We start from the raw sequence: 19,004 nt of genomic DNA, 5'->3' as shown, positions 1-19,004 counted from the left end.
AAAAGAAGAAAAGGGGAGAAAAGTCTATTCCGCAAAATGAAGATAGAAATGGAAAGAAGTGAGTATAAGCGAATCGAGATATACAGGAGTCACAATGAAGTTCGGAAATAGAATCAAACATCAAACAGATGGCTTACAAATAGGAGCGTCTTTAAATGTTATTTTTTTTAGGTTAATGTGCTAAATTGAGATTCCATTGCAGGATATTGTTCGGTTTTAGACAAATGTTTAATGCTTTCCATTCCAAGTTTTGCAAAAATCATTTAAAAGTCAGCAAAAATGTGTTTTTGCTAGAAGCATTTGACTGGCTATCCGTATCGCGGTTTAAATTTCGACCAAGAAATATCATCAGCGGACGATATCAAATGCATTATGGTACTTTACAACCATACCAAATAGAGTAGATTGTAAGGTGCTAAGTTTAGAGAAATAACAATTGTACAGTTATCTATGAAGTAAAATAGGAATCAATCAATGAAAGAAATTTGAAACAAGTGGTCAAGTCCGTTGGTAAATACGAAATTATATTTAAAGATAGCGTCTTTATTTTAAAGTTTTGGTTCTTTGGCTCGTTTTCATTGCTAAAGTCCTACGAATGAGGAAAAGTCTTTAATTTTGCGCAAACTTTTTTTTCAGTGAATTAGTAAGCCGGCAGCGGGAGCAGATGAATTTGCCGCAAGACTATTCAATACCGAATAAGACACCCTTATAAGGTACAAGAACGCGTACCAGATGATTAGGATCTGAGATATAAAGTGGAAACTGCAGAAGATTAAGTAAATATTTGTCTTATTAGTCTGTAGAGACAGTGGACTATCCTCGGATTCAGACCCCATTTCCAGCCTACGGCCCGTCTACATAGTGTTCCACTTGTATAAGCCTTCTCGGTACGCTTTTGAATGTGACACTTCCAATTTAGTTCCTATCCAAGATCACTCCTAGATATTTGACCTTTTCAGATATCGAAATCGCACTGTTAAGACAACGTGGTGCGTCAAATAGGCCCACCTGTGTCTTCCTCGTGAACAGGGATTTCGAACTTGTCTGGGTTAACATTGAGACTTCTTGACCCTCGGAGGCCACGGTAGCGCAGAGGTTAGGATGTACGCCTATGACGCTGAACGCATTTTCGGTGGTCACCCATAAAAATGGCGATAAAATTTCCCTCGTAACGTGCCCTGTGTTACTCTCTCCCTTTTCTTTATGTGATGGGACTTAACAATTTATCCACCTGCTCATTAGCACATGGTTTATCCAGTCTCCAAGGACTCGGTCAACACGGTACTAGTCTAAAAATTAGATCAGTATGTCGGTAAAAAAGCTCTCTCGATGTCAATGCATACCGCCAATGTGTACTTTTTGGCATCGTGCAGTGCAGTCTTCGCCGACCTTCCTTTGACATAGGCTTGGGGTTTGTATTTGAGCAGTCCGCTGGATATCCTACTCTTTATCATGGTGTCTACAATGCGTTTCATGGTTTTAAGTAGAAAGGACGTAAGGCTTACAGGTCTGTAGGCCTTTGGTGTCGCATGACTTGCCTTGACAGACTTTGGTGTAAATACCACCCTTGGTTTTTGGCACGCTTTCAGAATATATGCAAATCTGTGAAAACATAAGCCAGACGGGGCGCATTCGATCAACCTCATTATTTCAAGTAAGTAAAAAATTATGTATGTTAGTAAGTAAGTAAGTGGATGAGTAAAAAAGTACGAAGGTTAATACGTAAGTAAGTAGGTAAGTAAGTAAGTGAGTAACTAAGTTAGTAAGTACGTGAGTGAGTAAGTATGTAAGTAAGTTAGTAGGTAAGTAAGTAAGCATGTGAATAAGTAAGAAAGCAAGTATGTATATCAGTCAGTAAGTACGTAAGTAAATAAGTACGAAAGTAAGTAAATAAGTAAGTAAATAAGTGAGTAAGTAAATAAGTAAGATTGTAAGTTAGTAAGTCAGTAAGCAAGTAAGTAAGTAAGTAAGTAAATAGGTAAGTAAATAAGTGAGTAAGTAAGTAAGTAAGTAAATAAGTAAATAAGTAAGTAAGTTAGTAAGTAATTAAGTAAGTAAGTAAGTAAGTAAGTAAGCAAGTAAGTAAGTAGGTAAGTAGGTAAGTACGTAAGTAAATAAACAAGAAAGTAGGTGAGAAGGTAACTAGGTAAGTAAGTAAGTACGTATGTAAGTAAGTAAATAAGTAAGTGAGTAAGTACGTATGTAAGTAAGTAAGTAGGTAAGTAAGTAAATAAGTAAGTAAGTGAGATGGTAAGTAAGTTAGTAGGTAAGTCCGTAAGTGTGTAAGTAAGACGGTAAGTAAGAGGCACAGAGGTTAGCTTGACCGCCTATAACGCCAAACGGCTAGGCTCTAATCCCTGCGTGAACTTAAAAATTTTTTTTGCGGTGGTTATCCCCTTACTAATGTTGCCTACATTTGTGATATATCCTGCCATGCTAAGACTTCTCTACCAACGTCGCTATAAGAGGCCCCTTATCATGCAGCTTAATCTTTCACCGGACTGCACTCATTGATATGAGAGAAGTATCCCCTGTTCCTTAATGCAATGTTCATGAGAAATTTTATAGTATTTACTTACTTACTAAAGCAAGTTCTGCCAGACTTCAGCTTTAATGACTCCATTCTTGAGAAAATAGTGTGACTATAACACACAGACGGGTGGATAGACAGACGTATCAACATCATAGGGTCAGACATTTTTATGTTGAAACCAATTAAAATAAATCACCAAATAATTGTGCTCCTATGCTTTGATGGTGGGTAATTAGGAAACTAAACCTTAACTTATAATTAACAAAAAATACTAAATAAATGAAAAAAAAAATATAAAATAATTGTCCATACTTAAATTAAAAAAAAAAAAATATATATATAAACAATTTTAGCAAAAGATTTTTTAATTATAAAAGTAAAATAAATTTTTTAAAACCAATAAATTATTTTTTATTAATTATTAAAAATTATTTTGCCATTATGCTACTTAAAAAAATCATTTTTAGGAAACAAAGTATTAAAAATAACGATGTAGAAATGAAAATAAGATAAATGAATATAAAAATGATTTTCTTGTAAAAAATGACAAATTGTGTATCAGTACAAATTTTCTTTTTAAATGAAAAATTAAAAATAATGGGATTTCATAAATAATTAAAAAAAAAAATAGGTTTTTCATTACTAGTTTTTTGTTAATTTTTCTTTTTTTAGGTTAACTGGTTTGCATACATACCATCTTCGTGAGTTCGCATTATGATTGGATGCGAGCGCGGTCCATCGCCCACCGATGTGCCGGCCAACACCCAAATCTTGTATTCGGTCCAACGTTTCAATTCATCCAAAACAATGCTCGTCTTGTTCAAGGTGGTTATGGTGGCCTCATTGTCGGAGCGACCAACATCCACAAAGAATACCTTGTAATAGATAATTCGGCCATTCGAACGTTCTGCCGGCGGTGGCAGCCAATTGACAGCAATGGTAGTGGGCCCAGTAGCTGAGGCGGTGATATTGCGTGGTGGGGCACCTGGTACTACAGATATACATATATAAAGTGGAACAGGAACAATAGTGTGTGTGTGTGATGATATCAAGGTTTTTTTTTACGATTTTGTTTTTTTTTTTTTTTTTTTTTGGGTGGGTTATATAGAAACCCAAGGGGATATACCAAAATTTAAATAATTTTTATTTTGATAAAAACGGGAGGATGAGTGGCATTTTTATAGGCATGATAATGATAAAGATGAAGTTAATGGTAGGTTTTTCGAAGTATGAAAGGATGATGATGAAGATGATTTTTTTTATAAATAGCCACATAAGGATAATGAATGTAATGAAATTGTAAATATTTTTAATAGCGTTTTATATGAAATTAACAGCATTGCCAGTAGTGGTTTGATTTTTGGGTTTGTTTTTTTTATAAAAATCCAAAAGTAAAATGTTTTTGTTCGCAGGTTGATAACCAAAAAGCAATATGAAAAGAAACAAAAAAACGAAAGAATTTAAATAAATAAACAAACAAACAAAACAAAGTAGTGTCAAAAACTTATAACAATAATGAATATAATAAATAATACAACAAAAAGAACCATAAAAATAAATAAAGAGATATATAAACAATTTACCAATGGTTTATGCAAAATTTTCTTTTTGTTTTTAGGTTTTCCATAATTAACCAATTTTTTTCTTTAATTTTCAATAACACTGTTTTCTGGTTTTAAAATTTTGAATGCATATTTTATTGGTTTTGGTTTTCTGTTTTATTTTTTTATAGCTCTAACTAAACAACTATTATTTGTTTTTTTTTGGATAATGGATAATATATCCACCAGCACCACACCACATTTTTTTAAAAATAAAAAAAAAAAAATAATTTTAATGGTTTTTAGAACCATTAAGGGTCTAATGTAAAAGACATGCCTAGGTAAAGGTAAGATGGCAAAATAAAAAATATTAAACATGCCTAGCCAGGATCAAAAGGTTTTAGAAAATAAGAAAAATTAGAAAAAATAAATAAAATAAATTAACAAAATTTAAATAAGAAGCTTAGGCTCGGTATATTCAAATACAATATATTTAAAAAAGCAATAACAAATTAAGATGCATTTAGACACTTTTAATTGTCAATAAAATAAAAAAAAAAAAAACAAAAAATTGTGTATTGAAAGAATTGTGCTTTTTTTACTTATCCTAAACAAAATTTTAATAGGTACAAAATTTTCATAAACAAATTTCTTTGTTTCTTTTAAAACTAGAAATATTATGGAAATTTTTTATAGTGCTCCAAAAAATTTAAAAAATAACTTTTTCATGCAAATCAAGACACCAAAAGAAGCCAAGAGTGCTTTATGAAATTATCCTAAGGGAATTCACATAAATTTAAGTATGTATACCACAAAAAATGAGAAATAAATTTTACATTCATATATTTTTCTCGGAATTTCGGGGTGGTTTTCGATAGATTTTAAAGTGGATATTGGTTGGGGGAGAGACATTAAACAGTGACACAGTTTTGTTTTTTGCATAAACCATTTGTTTTGTTTTTTTTTTTTGAAAATTTTTAAGGATGGATGGGTTTGTTTTATTAAAAAAAAAAGTAACAAATTATAATTGTTAAAGGTGAATTTTAAAAATCTAGGCAATAAAAACACAATAATAAAAGTAATGTGTGCTCTTAAACCTAATTGGGCTATAATAATTTTTAATAATATAGCAAGATGAAGGTGCATAGCAAAAAACTTAAAGTATAAACAGGTAAATAGTTTAAGGTAAAAAAAAATAATAATGAATATATGTATACTATATTAGCATAATATATAACAAAGCTCCGCTTTTCTGAGCTAATAACATTTCATGCTAAATTTTCTAAAAATTAAGATCTTTTAAATAAAATATTGCAATATTTTTAATTTTCTTTTAAAAGCGAGATTTATTGCTTGAAAGTGAACAAAAGATGTTGTGTTTAGTTTAGCCAAACCTCATTTTATATACCTTAAACATGGCTGATGATTATAGAATAGTGCTGGCAAACTATTAATAATTGTAACATTCAAAAATTTTGAAAATAAGTATCTATAATATCGATATTTTAAGAGAAAACAAGTAAAAAGGCGTTAAGTTTGGCCGGGCCGAACTTTGGATACCCACCACCTCGGGTATAGATGTAAACTTTCTTTCTTCATAATCCGGTGAAAATCCATCCATCCATAATTCAACGAAATATGGTCCGATTTGCACCAAATTCGACACGGATATTAAGTGTTCTAATAAGCACAAGCATTGTTCAATTTTCTAGAACAAAAATTGGTATTTTTGGTAGCCATATCCAAATATAGAACGATCTGAACTATAACATGCACGGATGTCGAAAAGCCAAACATAAGTCACTGTGTCAAATTTCACCGAAATCAGATTGTAAATGTGCCTTTTATGGGGCCAAGACTTTAAATCCAGAGATCGGTCTATATGGTAGCTATATCCAAATCTGAACCGACCTGAACCAAATTGAAGAACGATGTCGAAGGGCCTAACACAACTCACTGTCCCAAATTTTGGCAAAATCGCTCGTTAAATTCGCCTTTTATGGGTTCAAAACCTTAAATCGAAAGATCGTTCTATGTGGCAGCTATATTCAAATCTGGACCGATCTGGGTAATATTGCAAAAAAACTCAACTTAACTCAATGTCCCAAATTTCGGCGACCAAAAACTTAAATCGAGATATCGGTCTATATGGCAGCTATATCCAAATCTGGACCGATCTTGGCCAAATTGCAGAAAGTTTTTGAAGAGCCTAACGCAACTCACTGCCAGAAATTTCGGCGAAATCGGACAATAAACGCGCCTTTTATGTGCCCAAAACCATAAATCGAGAGATCGGTCTGTATGGCAGCTATATCCAAATCTGGACCGATCTGGGCCAAATTGCAGCAAGTCTTCGAATAGCCTAACGCAACTCACTGTCCCAAATTTCGGTGAATTTGGATAATAAATGCGCCGTTTATGGGCCCAAAACCTTAAATCGAGAGATCGGTCTAATGGCAGCCATATCCAAATCTAGACCGAACTGAGACAAATTTAACCTGAATGTTGAAGGGCCTAACTTAACTCACTGTCCCACATTTCGGCGACATCAGACAATAAATGCGCCCTTTATGGGTCCAAACCTTAAATCGAGAGATCGGTCTATATTGGCAGCTATATCCAAATCTGGACAGATCTGGGCCAAATAGAAGAAGGATGTCTACTGGCCTAACACAACTCACTGTCCCAAATTTCAGCAAAATCGGATAATAAGTATGGCTTTTATTGGCCTAGGACCCTAAATCGGCGGATCGGTCTATATAGACCATCTTCGAACTTAACCTGCTTATGGACAAAACAAGAATCTGTGCAAAGTTTCAGCTTAATATCTCTATTTTTAAAGACTGTAGCTTAGCGCCATCCTTCGGTGGTGGGTACAAAAACCGTCTCCGCCCGCCTGTCGAAAGCACGCTAACTTCCAAACGGTAAAGCTAGCCGTTCGAAGTTTTGCAAAGCTACGTCTCTAATATAGATCGGTTGGGATTGTAAAGGGACCAAATCGGTCCATGTTTAGGTGTAGCTCCCATACAAACCAATCCCCCGATTATTATTCTTGAGTTTCTAGAGGGCGCTACTTTCGTTGGGTGATATTTTCCAAAATATCTTTTTCTATGACCTCCAACAGTTATCCTAAGTTTAATCCTCATCGGTCCATAAACTAATATAGCTTCCATATAGTCTGATCTCCCGAATATTAAGGGTAATTTTTTAAGAGCTATAGGAAAGGTTTTGTAAAAAATAAAACAACATAAAATTCAGAAAAATGCATGAACATTTTATTTGAATCGATAGTACGGTCCTTTTATTTGACCGTATGCGGACCGTGACTGCGCCCCAAATGGTCCATCTGCTTAGTCCAAATTTTGGCATACTTTTTCCACCATGTCGGCCCATTTCGACATGATGCTTCAATGTTGTCTTCCAATGCGTAAATTGAAGCGGGCTTGTCTGTATAGACATAAGCTTTAACACAACCCAACAAAAATAGTCTAAAGACCGGTCCCGAAAAAGAAATAAAATGTTCACCGAACTCGCTTCTCAATAAGTCCATTGTTGCGCGTGCTGTCTGGCACGTGGCACCGTCTTGTTGAAACTACGTTTGGCCGATCTTCTCCTCAAAATCGACAATTCTGCTTATTTACGTACCCATTGAGCCAAAAATGAGCTTCGTTCTTCAAAGAAGGATGAACTTTCTTAACAGAGCACGCATTTTGATAATAAATTCAACAAGTGAAAGCGTGCTAAGTTCGGCCGGGCCGAATCTTATGTACCGTCCACCATGGATCGCATTTGTCGAGTTCTTTTCCCGCCATCTCTTCTTAGGCAAAAAAGGATATAAGAAAAGATTTGCTCTACTATTAGAGCGATATCAAGATATGGTCCGGTTTGGACCACAATTAAATTATATGTTGGAGACCTGTGTAAAATGTCAGTCAATTCGAATAAGAATTGCGGCCTTTGGGGGCTCAAGAAGTAAAATAGAAAGATCGACTTTTATGGGAGCTGTATCGGGCTATAGACCGATTCAGACCATAATAAACACGTATGTTGATGGTCATAAGAGGATCCGTCGTACAAAATTTCAGGCAAATCGGATAAGAATTGCGCACTCTAGAGGCTCAAGAAGTCAAGACCCGAGATCGGTTTATATGACAGCTATATCAGGTTATGGACCGATTTGAACCATACTTGGCACAGTTATTGGATATCATAACAAAACACGTCGCGCAAAATTTCATTCCAATCGAATAAGAATTGCGCACTCTAGAGGCTCAAGAAGTCAAGACCCAAGATCGGTTTATATGGAAGCTATATCAAAACATGGACCGATATGGCCCATTTACAATACCAACCGACCTACACTAATAAGAAGTATTTGTGCAAAATTTCAAGCGGATAGCTTTACTCCTTCGGAAGTAAGGGTGCTTTCGACAGACACACGGACGGACGGACATGGCTAGATTGACATAAAATGTCGCGACGATCAAGAATATATATACTTTATGGGGTCTCAGACGAATATTTCGAGTAGTTACAAACAGAATGACGAAATTAGTATACGCCCCATCCTATGGTGGAGGGTATAAAAATTTCCAAGCGTTGTTCGTTTGTAAGACGATTCATTGTTACATTATAAACCAAACTGAAGATGTTTGACAGTGAAAAAAACACGAAACGTGCGTGGGCTGTTTAAAATAGTATTGCAAAAAACATTATAGCTAAAAATCACCCTTTACATCGCTCAAAGAGCCAAGCAGATCGTTTAATTAGTAATTAGATCTCACAAAAGGTAGTCTTAGAGGTATGTAAGTATTTCGGAGAGGAATATTAAAATCTAATTCGTCGGTTAAGAATTGGAAATCAATCTGAACGCACAATAATTACACAACAAATACGGCTCAAGCATCAAGCATCTTCTTTCGAGCGTTGGTAAATCAATAAGTTTCAAACGGTTCTCATAGAGGGGAAGAACTTCCGCCGAATTCCATGGTAAGCACCTGAACCCAAAAAGAAGAAATTGTGCTTGGACTGATACAATTCTATCTAAACAGCACTTGTAGAATGAGTTCCGAGTCACATAACCGTATACCAATGTAAGTAATCAACACTTAGACAAATAAGGATCATAAATAGGGATTTTATAAAGCGGTGGTACACTTTATAAAATCCAACAACGACTTCGCCTTATTGATGGACAATGCGCAAATTAAAACGAAATCTACTATCCAAAATAACACCAATATCAGCAAAGGAATCTATGTTAACACATTTATAAGAACCTATATAACAGTCAACTGGAACAGCATATTGTAGGAGAGTTATGTCTTAAGTATAATAATTGAACCCATTAAGTCAAAAGAATATGGAAGAGATTTCTGATCACTTATGTGGCTACGGTTAGTGGAAGGATAACCACAGTATTAAATTACTAAATAAGTAGATCATGTGAACTAATTTTTATCCAGATAGTCTTTACCTTCTCGAAGTACAAATATGAACGGGTTTGGAGCACATTACAATACATGATTTTGGCTTGCGTTATTGGAATTGATATAATACGTTAAAGTAATGGTTAACAGAAGAAAACATTGTCGAAAAGATTTTACTTTGCCCTTATTGGTAAGTTCACATGCAACTCTAAGAAGAGTAAGTCATTCAATATATGAATCAATCTGCATTGACCAAAAATTTGGATTATATTTGAACCATGAGAAAAGTATTTGAAACAACCTGTATTGACCGAAAATTTGGATAATATTTGAACTATGAACTGAGTTGATATACTTCATACTGGGCCTATGTTGATATACGTAGTTGTTACGCGTATAAATTGCCTAGGATCAGCAGAGTGCAATAACCAAAGTAACCAACTTTTGACAAATGAATTGCAATTCTGGATCACTGTACATCACAAAAATATATAACAACCTGACCAATATAAATCTTTTGAGATTTTAATACAAGAAACAGAGAATAGATTACGATTAAAGTCTGTTGTAATACCATGACCCACTGATTATTATTCTTCTGTGTTATTACAGCACCAACAGAAATCATAACATGAAATGCCGAATTAAGCCATTTCGGTCCGCTACCCGATCCCGTTGGGATTTTTTCATGATTTTTGAAATACTACCTCGTATTGAACTCATTAAGAAAAAATCTTTGAGTTATCTCAATTGGTTTCCGAGATATGGGTTGGGTAGTTTTCTACATCTTGGCCCGTTGCATATACATAACTAGCTGGACAGGGCCCGCTTCGCTTGGGGGTGAAGTGGACTCTCCGAGATCTGACATTTTTGAAAAAAAAGTAAAGGGAGGGTGCGCCGATTAAAGTGTGACTGTTAAATCTACTTCATTCTCTTGGTTTTGGTGGAGAATTAGACTTGCCAAACCCTTTGCCACGAAAGTGGATATTAGATTCAAACACCACATTTAAGCTATATATTTATATAGTCGGTATAAATGTATGGTTTAGGGAAAGTTTATGAGGTGAGACTTCCCTGAAACACCACACAGATACAAGATTTGAACCTTTTTTTGGCATAATCCACAAATATGTCCAGTTTGAGGGGTATGTAGTATGGGGCGGCTACCCACGCATTTAGCCCTGAAAAAAATATCAGCATCAATAACAGCCCCAATTGCCATTGGTAATTTATGGGATGAAACAACCCACAAACACTTGGCCTCAAAATTGGATATCAAATTCGTTTTCTACTATCAAATACCTATTATTTGTGCCCCTTATTGCCATAGTAGGCAAACATGGCCGGTTTGAAGGGAGTTTAGGGGACGGGCACTGAAATAATATCAGCATCGTGCTATAGCAAGATTTGGTTTGGCCCCATAATGTAATGAATTTTAATGGTGACTATCAAGATATTCAGGGCAATGGATCTCATACAGATCCTCACTAATCATTATTTTGTTGTAGTTTTGGTTACCTACATTAAATATCATATTTCAAAGCTACCATTTGGGATACCACATTTCTAAAGATCCGTAGGTCCTCCTGTGTCTATCCCTATTTGATGGTAAAAAGTGTACTCTACTACCAAATACCTTTTATTGCTTTCCTATTCTATCCTGATCGGTCTGCATATATTATTTTTAATTCCTTTTTTTTTTTTTTGGTAGGATAGGTGGAGGTGGATTGCCCTCTGACACATCCTTTCATTTGAGTAAAATATATTTTCGGTCGTCCTACATGACAGTTTGGTGACGCTAAGACCCAAAAGACAATTTATTTGAGTCCTTTATTGTCGCGATATACATATCCTGTTGAACGGCAGGACGGGTGGTCGTGACCCAGATTCTTGAATCCTTACATCAACATTAGATTCGAACTCTACTGAAATAGACATTTGTTTAATTCAAATATTATCCCGCTCGAACTACACGTCCTGAAGGGTATTTAATATTACTCCCAAATACCGTTGATTAGAGCTCCATATTGCCATAATCGAAAATTGAGTTCAGTTTAGGGGGCGATTAAGGGCGTACGCCCAAACACTTGGATCTAAAATTGGATATCAAATTCGTCTTCTACTCTTAAATACGGAACAAACAAATTCAATTTTATATATAAGATATGCGTAAAACTAATAATAACAATAAAGCAAATTTAGTGCAATACTGCAAAAAAGTTTGTTCTTTCTTGGTGATCTCTACCATCAGGATAGAACAAACCTTTTGCAGTATTGCACTACAGACATCTTTTCAAATTAAAGTGATATCACAATTGTAATATTTAATTCAAAACATATACTTTTGGGGAGTTTATTTTTTTATGAGGGGGTGGTGAGAGCTCGGCTGTTCATAGGGGAGTGGTTGATAGTAAATCACAGAAATTATTCTAAATATTTACAAAGTATCAACTAGTACTTTTAACTGTGTCTAGGTTCGCAGAAATCTCGGTTTTAGTTCAGCGAAGAAAACTACCCGCCAGGGCCAAAATGAGTTAATGATAATATTTGTAATAATTGAATGCATTTAAGCACAAACCTTTTTGTATGTCTTAGACTGACAGTTGAAATTTTTGAAGATTTCCGGATAAACCCATTAATACTGAATTATAGGCTTCACTCGTTTGTCAAGATTTGTCTAATATTCGCATACTTTGAGTATTTTAATTGTTTAGCTTAAACAACGTTTGGAATAGACATTTAAAATAATTCGCATAAAAAATCAAACAATTTGTAAATTAACCTTTAAGGCAAATACCAAAAAAAATGCCTTCAAGTGTCATTGAATGAAGGAAAACAATAAATGAATTAATAACAATGAATAAACTCCATTTATTATACAAACATTTATTGTTGCTATTATTATTGCATTTTCTGTCGTTCTCTTTTTTTTGCATAATATTATGTTAACTTTTTTCAACTCCAATGAGTTTGGTATTAATTAAAAGACAATAACAAAAATTAATAAAATCATAAGTTTGCCATGTGAAACATACGTCATTTAAAAATGGGATGAGCAAGCTGGCAGACAGATAGATAGACGGACGAACAATATCCAATGACCATAGAAGAGGTCAAATGCAACGCTCAAATGATACAACACAACATGTGAAATAACCAGAGTGCGAAAATTATAATAATTTTATGGGAAATGGACAAGCAAGCAAAAAAAAGGACAATGAATAAAAAATATGCATGTAACCACTTTGTCCTGTGGCACAAAAAACAGAAACCATAACAAAAACGTTATAAATGTACAAAACAAACAACAAATGGCAACATTTTTAATAAAAACAATCCATTCAAGTTGTGAAAGACAGCAGCCGCAGAAACAGATAGACAGATAGTGCGACAGACAGACAGGCAGGTAGGCGGAAACAACAAGTGCAGGTGCATTAATTAAAATTGATATTGGTGATAGTTTGACAAAAAGTATAAAAATGGACTAAACACACACATACATGGATAACTCACTTGAAAAGTGCTACAAAGTTTCAAATATTACATAATTAAAAGCAATTTTATGAAAAAAATATCATATTATCTTTCATAAAAACACAAACAAAATGTTATTTTAGCTCTCATAGCGGATATAGAATGTATATGCATATTTTGTTTTTAAATCGTTACAAAACAACAGGACTCAATTATAACAAATTAAAGCAAAACAATAACATTATGACATGTGACATATGAAAAGAAAAATTAAATAAATTGTAATATTTACACTTGAAAAACTTTTAATGATAGCTTTGAATTTAATAAAGTGCAAGCATGGAATTATGAAAATATTTGTTCTCTATTGCAAACATTATAGCAGTACAGTAAGGTCAAAGGAAAAGTAATGGATTTGGCTAGCCATCGTCATTACCGTATTTCAAATCCTAAAAACATAAACTACCAACTATATGGAGGTCTTATAAATTGTATAAAACTCAATCTATCTAAGGTGAAAATAAGGCGCTCATAGCTGGCCAGGAACTCATAAGACTCCAATATCAAGATAAGCATATGCGTGATGTAGTCCATTTTTAAAATGAGTTTCGAAGGGGTCTAGTACATCTAAGAATTTTGGAAAACTCCGGAAAAATGCTCCTTTTATGAGATAAAGACCTTGAACTAGTTAAGGTGTTGGTCCTGAGGAGGAAACTCATTCCCATTCCGGATATCACTCATTGTCCTCCCGTTGAATATACGAGCCGAAAGACGAAACCAGCCGATAAGTAATATTACTTCCCAGCAAAAACTCTCATTAATAAATAACCAGAAAGGTAAGCTCATTCAAAAACTAATAACTCCTTATTTTTAGGCATCGCTTCTAATAACTTTTGCATGGCGATGTCCTAAGAGAAAAGTCCTTCCGCACAAGCATACCAATAGTTCAAAAATAATTACTTCTGTCTAAGCATATAAGTTGTCAAGAAATAATAATATATTATCTTAGTTGAATGTTAGTAAAAAATAATTACTTAGACTTAAACATGTTCGCGCCTTTGCCCACCACCACGTTCTCAATGCTAACTTTCTTTGAAGAAGACAAATTTTATATAATTAATTCAAATTAAACTAAAACTTTACCTTCATCGCAGACGAGAGTTGAACCAAAAACCTACCGTTTTCAAAGCAGACGCCCGACGCATTCATCCATATTACTATTGTCAAACTTTAATTCTATTTCATAAAAGATAGCCATGCTTTTGTTATACCTACCACCGAAGGATGGGGGTATATTCATTTTGTCATTCCGTTTGCAATACATCGAAATATCCATTTCCGACCCTATAAAGTATGTATATTCTTGATCCATGTCCGTCCGTCTGTTTAAATCACGCTACAGTCTTAAAAAATAGAGATATTGAGATGAAACTTTGCACAGATTCTTTTTTTTTTTGTCCATAAGCAGGTTAATTTCGAAAAAAGGCTATATCGGACTATAACTTGATATAACCCCCATAACGACCGATTCGGCAATTTAGGGTCTTAGGCACATAAAAGCCACATTTATTATCCGATTTTGCTGAGTGAGTTGTGTTAGGCCCTTCGACATCCTTCATCAATTTGGCCCAGATCGGTCCAGATTTGGATACAGCTGCCATATAGACCGATCTCCGATTTAAGGTTTTGGGGCCATAAAAGGCGTATTTATCGTCCGATAACGCCGAAAATTTGGGACAGTGGGTTAAGTTAAGCCCCTCGACATATTTCTGCAATATTGCACAAATCGGCCCAGATTTGGATATAGCAGCCTTATAGACCGATCTCTCGATTTAAGGTTTTGGGGCCATAAAAGGCGCTTTTATTGTCCGGTTTCGCCGAAATTTGGGAAAGTGAGTTGTGTTAGGCCCTTCGACATCCTTCATCAATTTGGCCCAGATCGGTCCAGATTTGTATATAGCTGCCATATAGACCGATCTCTCGATTTAAGGTTTTGGACCCATAAAACTCTCATTTATTGTCCGATTTCGCCAACATTTGTGTTAGGCTCTTCGACTTTTTTCTGCAACTTGGCCCAAATCGGTCCAGATTTGGATATAGCTGCCATATAGACAGATATCTCGATTTAAAGTCTTGGCTCCATAAAAGGCGCATTTTTAATCTGATTTCACAGAAATTTGACACAGTGACTTATGTTAGGCTTTTCGACATACGTTTCGTATATGGTTCAGATCGGTTTATTTTTAGATATAGCTACTAAAAAGACCAATATTTTGTTATAGACAATTGAACAATGACTTGTACTTATTAGTATTTGGTCCAAATCGGACCATATTTCGATATAGCTGCTATGGGGCATAAGGTATGCATTTTTCGCCGGATTTTGACGAAAGGTGATTTACATATATACCCGAGGTGGTGGTTATCGAAAGTTCGGCCTGGCCGAACTTAACGCCTTTTTACTTTTTTTTCGATAAAAATTCACCAAAAATTCTGCGTTGCGGTGGGTCGTTCGGCTTCAATTCTTGCACCATCTGTATTTTGAAAGGCTTCACACCTAAATCCTTCCGCAAAATTTTCCACGTTGTTGAGTAACAGAGGCCCAATTGCTGCGAACGTAAGTTTGGTGCGAAATTTAGTCACAATAAACCGAATAGCCGCTTGAGTGGGTCGCGACTCTCAAAACCAAAGCTCATTCTGTTTTGGCCGTAAGACGAAGAAAAAGAAGTACGTATGTATTTTAGTTCAATAATGGGTTTTATTCCTTCAAAAAATTACTAGTAAACTAAACACTAGTCGGGCAGTAATATGAGACATGTTAACGCATAGAGAAGGATATCCAGCTTGATGATCCACGATTTACTTCAACACCGCCTAAAGAAGGCAGAACAGTATGACAATTGTACGAAGGCCCTACAAAAAGTTTTAGAACAGTGAAACTATGACTATTTGAAATATGGCGCATTCCACAAATATTCAAACAATGAACTCACAGTACTTCCAGTTGGATTGGAGAAGGAAGCAATTGATTTTGCACATAAACAGAGTCAATAAGTGGAAAAGAGGGCGATAGAGGTGTATTCAGAAACACCTTTACACTCCGAGAATGGGTTCACAGATTCGATTGCTAGAAGCTGTGTTGAATATATCACAGGTTAATAGGTTAGTTTAAAGTGGCAGTTTGTCATCGGACTCACTTAGATGTTTTCGTCCATTGTGATACCAAAGGAACAGAAGAAGGAAAATGTCCAACAACAACAGAAGAAGGTAGATGTCCAACAACAGGTTCTCAAAGAAAAGAGAAGCTAAGTGAAACTCCTTTTGACTGCTAGTGTGGGTCACACGTTCAGAAGGTGTTCTACAGGCTCTTCTTCTTCGATGTCCTCACAGCTTCTGCAAAAGTCATTACTTACAACCTTCAATCTGTCAGCATGTTTTCCGATTAGACATTAGACGTCTGTTCTAGCCAGTGACAGCAAAGCGATAGACTTCTTCAAGGCTAGATTAGGTCACATAGTCTATCATACGTTGTCCTTCGGGCCTGATTCTGAAAACTTAACTTACATGTCGCTAGAGGCATATCCACAGATTCCAGTTTTCCTCTAATATGCAAGGTTGTTGCACAAGCTTGTCAGCTTTACAATTCCCTGGGATATCTCTGTGGAGCGGCAACCCGAACAGGTGAATTTTGAACAGTTCAGCCTTCTCGTTGAGAGATCTGCGACAGTCGAGGGCGGTTTTTGTGTTCAGAAATACGTTTTCCAAGGATTTATGGGCTGCCTGGTTGTCTGAGAAGATTTAAATGTCAATTGTCGATATGACATTATTTCTCCACTTCCTTAATTGCAAGGATCTCCGCTTGATACGCACGGTAGTGGTCCGGTAGCAATTTGTCTAGCCACAATGTCCAGAGGCATTAGATGTAGCATTAAATTCAGTGCATCAGATGGTGTTGTCCTCAGTGCGGCTGTAATGCACAAACAAGCCGTTCTTTGGATCCGAATGAGTATTGAACAGGAGGTGGACTTTTGAGGCGCCATCCCTCAAACCACAACACCATATAGCATTATAGGTCTAACAACTGCAGTATATATACAGTGCATAGCGCGCGGTCCCCCATTTCTCCTAATTTCTGCCAATGACTCTCTTGCAGGAGTATGGGAAAACAGTTGCCTTTCTTGCCTTTTCCAAAATGTTGGATTTGAAGTTCAACTTCCTGTCTAGCAAAATACCCAGGCATTATCAGCTTCTGTAAATGGAACATTCTCTCATCCTAAGGAAACAGGTGCCACTGTAGGTAACTTGTATCTCCTGATAAAAAGAAATACTTCTGTCCTGCATGGATTTACGTCAAGACCACTTTCGGTAGCCCACTTCGCTGTTGCACGTAGAGCTTTCTGAAGTAAATCTTTAGAGTGCTAGGAAACTTTCCACTAACCGCAATAGCCACATCATCTGCATACGCGAATAATTTTACATATTTTTCTTCCAGAGACAATAATATATTGTTAATGGCTAAATTCCAAAGTAGAGGAGACAGTATACCTCCTTGAGGTGTTCCTCTGCTTATCCATCTTCTTAGATTCACAGATCCCAAGCCTGCCGTAATGCATCTTTTAGTAAGTAAGTTATTAATAAACTTTCACACGGTAGAAACTCCAACTCCTTCATGATTGACGTCGGTTTTACATTATTAAAATGCTACCATCGTATACTGCTTGACAGCGAGAGCACCCTCTACGTAGCCGACTAGGTCGTGAAGGGCTGTTTCAGTGGATTTGCCTTTACTAAAGGGTGATTTTTTTGAGGTTAGGATTTTCATGCATTAGTATTTGACAGATCACGTGGGATTTCAGACATGGTGTCAAAGAGAAAGATGCTCAGTATGCTTTGACATTTCATCATGAATAGACTTACTAACGAGCAACGCTTGCAAATCATTGAATTTTATTAGCAAAATCAGTGTTCGGTTCGAAATGTGTTCATTCACCGTTCAGCGATGAGGCTCATTTCTGGTTGAATGGCTACGTAAATAAGCAAAATTGCCGCATTTGGAGTGAAGAGCAACCAGAAGCCGTTCAAGAACTGCCCATGCATCCCGAAAAATGCACTGTTTGGTGTGGTTTGTACGCTGGTGGAATCATTGGACCGTATTTTTTCAAAGATGCTGTTGGACGCAACGTTACGGTGAATGAACATATTTCGAACCGAACACTGATTTTGGTAATAAAATTCAATGATTTGCAAGCGTTGCTCGTTAGTAAGTCTATTCATGATGAAATGTCAAAGCATACTGAGCATCTTTCTCTTTGACACCATGTCTGAAATCCCACGTGATCTGTCAAATACTAATGCATGAAAATCCTAACCTCAAAAAAATCACCCTTTATATGTATGTTGCTGCCGAGACAGGCGATCTCCAAGTATCTTTGGCCTAATAAAGGGTGATTTTTTTGAGGTTAGGATTTTCATGCATTAGTATTTGACAGATCACGTGGGATTTCAGACATGGTGTCAAAGAGAAAGATGCTCAGTATGCTTTGACATTTCATCATGAATAGACTTACTAACGAGCAACGCTTGCAAATCATTGAATTTTATTACCAAAATCAGTGTTCGGTTCGAAATGTGTTCATTCACCGTAACGTTGCGTCCAACAGCATCTTTGAAAAAATACGGTCCAATGATTCCACCAGCGTACAAACCACACCAAACAGTGCATTTTTCGGGATGCATGGGCAGTTCTTGAACGGCTTCTGGTTGCTCTTCACTCCAAATGCGGCAATTTTGCTTATTTACGTAGCCATTCAACCAGAAATGAGCCTCATCGCTGAACAAAATTTGTCAAAATTTGAACACATTTCGAACCGAACACTGATTTTGGTAATAAAATTCAATGATTTGCAAGCGTTGCTCGTTAGTAAGTCTATTCATGATGAAATGTCAAAGCATACTGAGCATCTTTCTCTTTGACACCATGTCTGAAATCCCACGTGATCTGTCAAATACTAATGCATGAAAATCCTA

General features: G+C 35.8%; 1 protein-coding gene across 5 annotated transcripts in view; it reads right to left on the bottom strand.

Annotated features, from left to right (window-relative positions):
- The window catches only part of LOC106084428 (tyrosine-protein phosphatase Lar), a 710,785-nt gene that overhangs the window by 73,172 nt on the left and 618,609 nt on the right, over nucleotides 1–19,004 (bottom strand). For 3 of the 5 annotated variants that reach the window (XM_059365346.1, XM_059365348.1, XM_059365347.1), the window contains one exon: nucleotides 3,228–3,524. The exons of the other annotated variants lie outside the window; for them this stretch is intronic. In XM_059365346.1, the coding sequence (XP_059221329.1) occupies nucleotides 3,228–3,524 (297 nt within the window). The remainder of the gene's footprint in view (nucleotides 1–3,227; nucleotides 3,525–19,004) is intronic. 5 annotated transcript variants of the gene reach the window in all.

Source organism: Stomoxys calcitrans, chromosome 3 (assembly GCF_963082655.1).
Source record: "Stomoxys calcitrans chromosome 3, idStoCalc2.1, whole genome shotgun sequence".
NCBI classification, from domain to species: Eukaryota; Metazoa; Arthropoda; class Insecta; order Diptera; family Muscidae; genus Stomoxys; species Stomoxys calcitrans.
The sequence above is the reverse complement of the archived record's forward strand: the minus strand, read 5'-3'. Positions and strand labels throughout refer to the sequence as shown.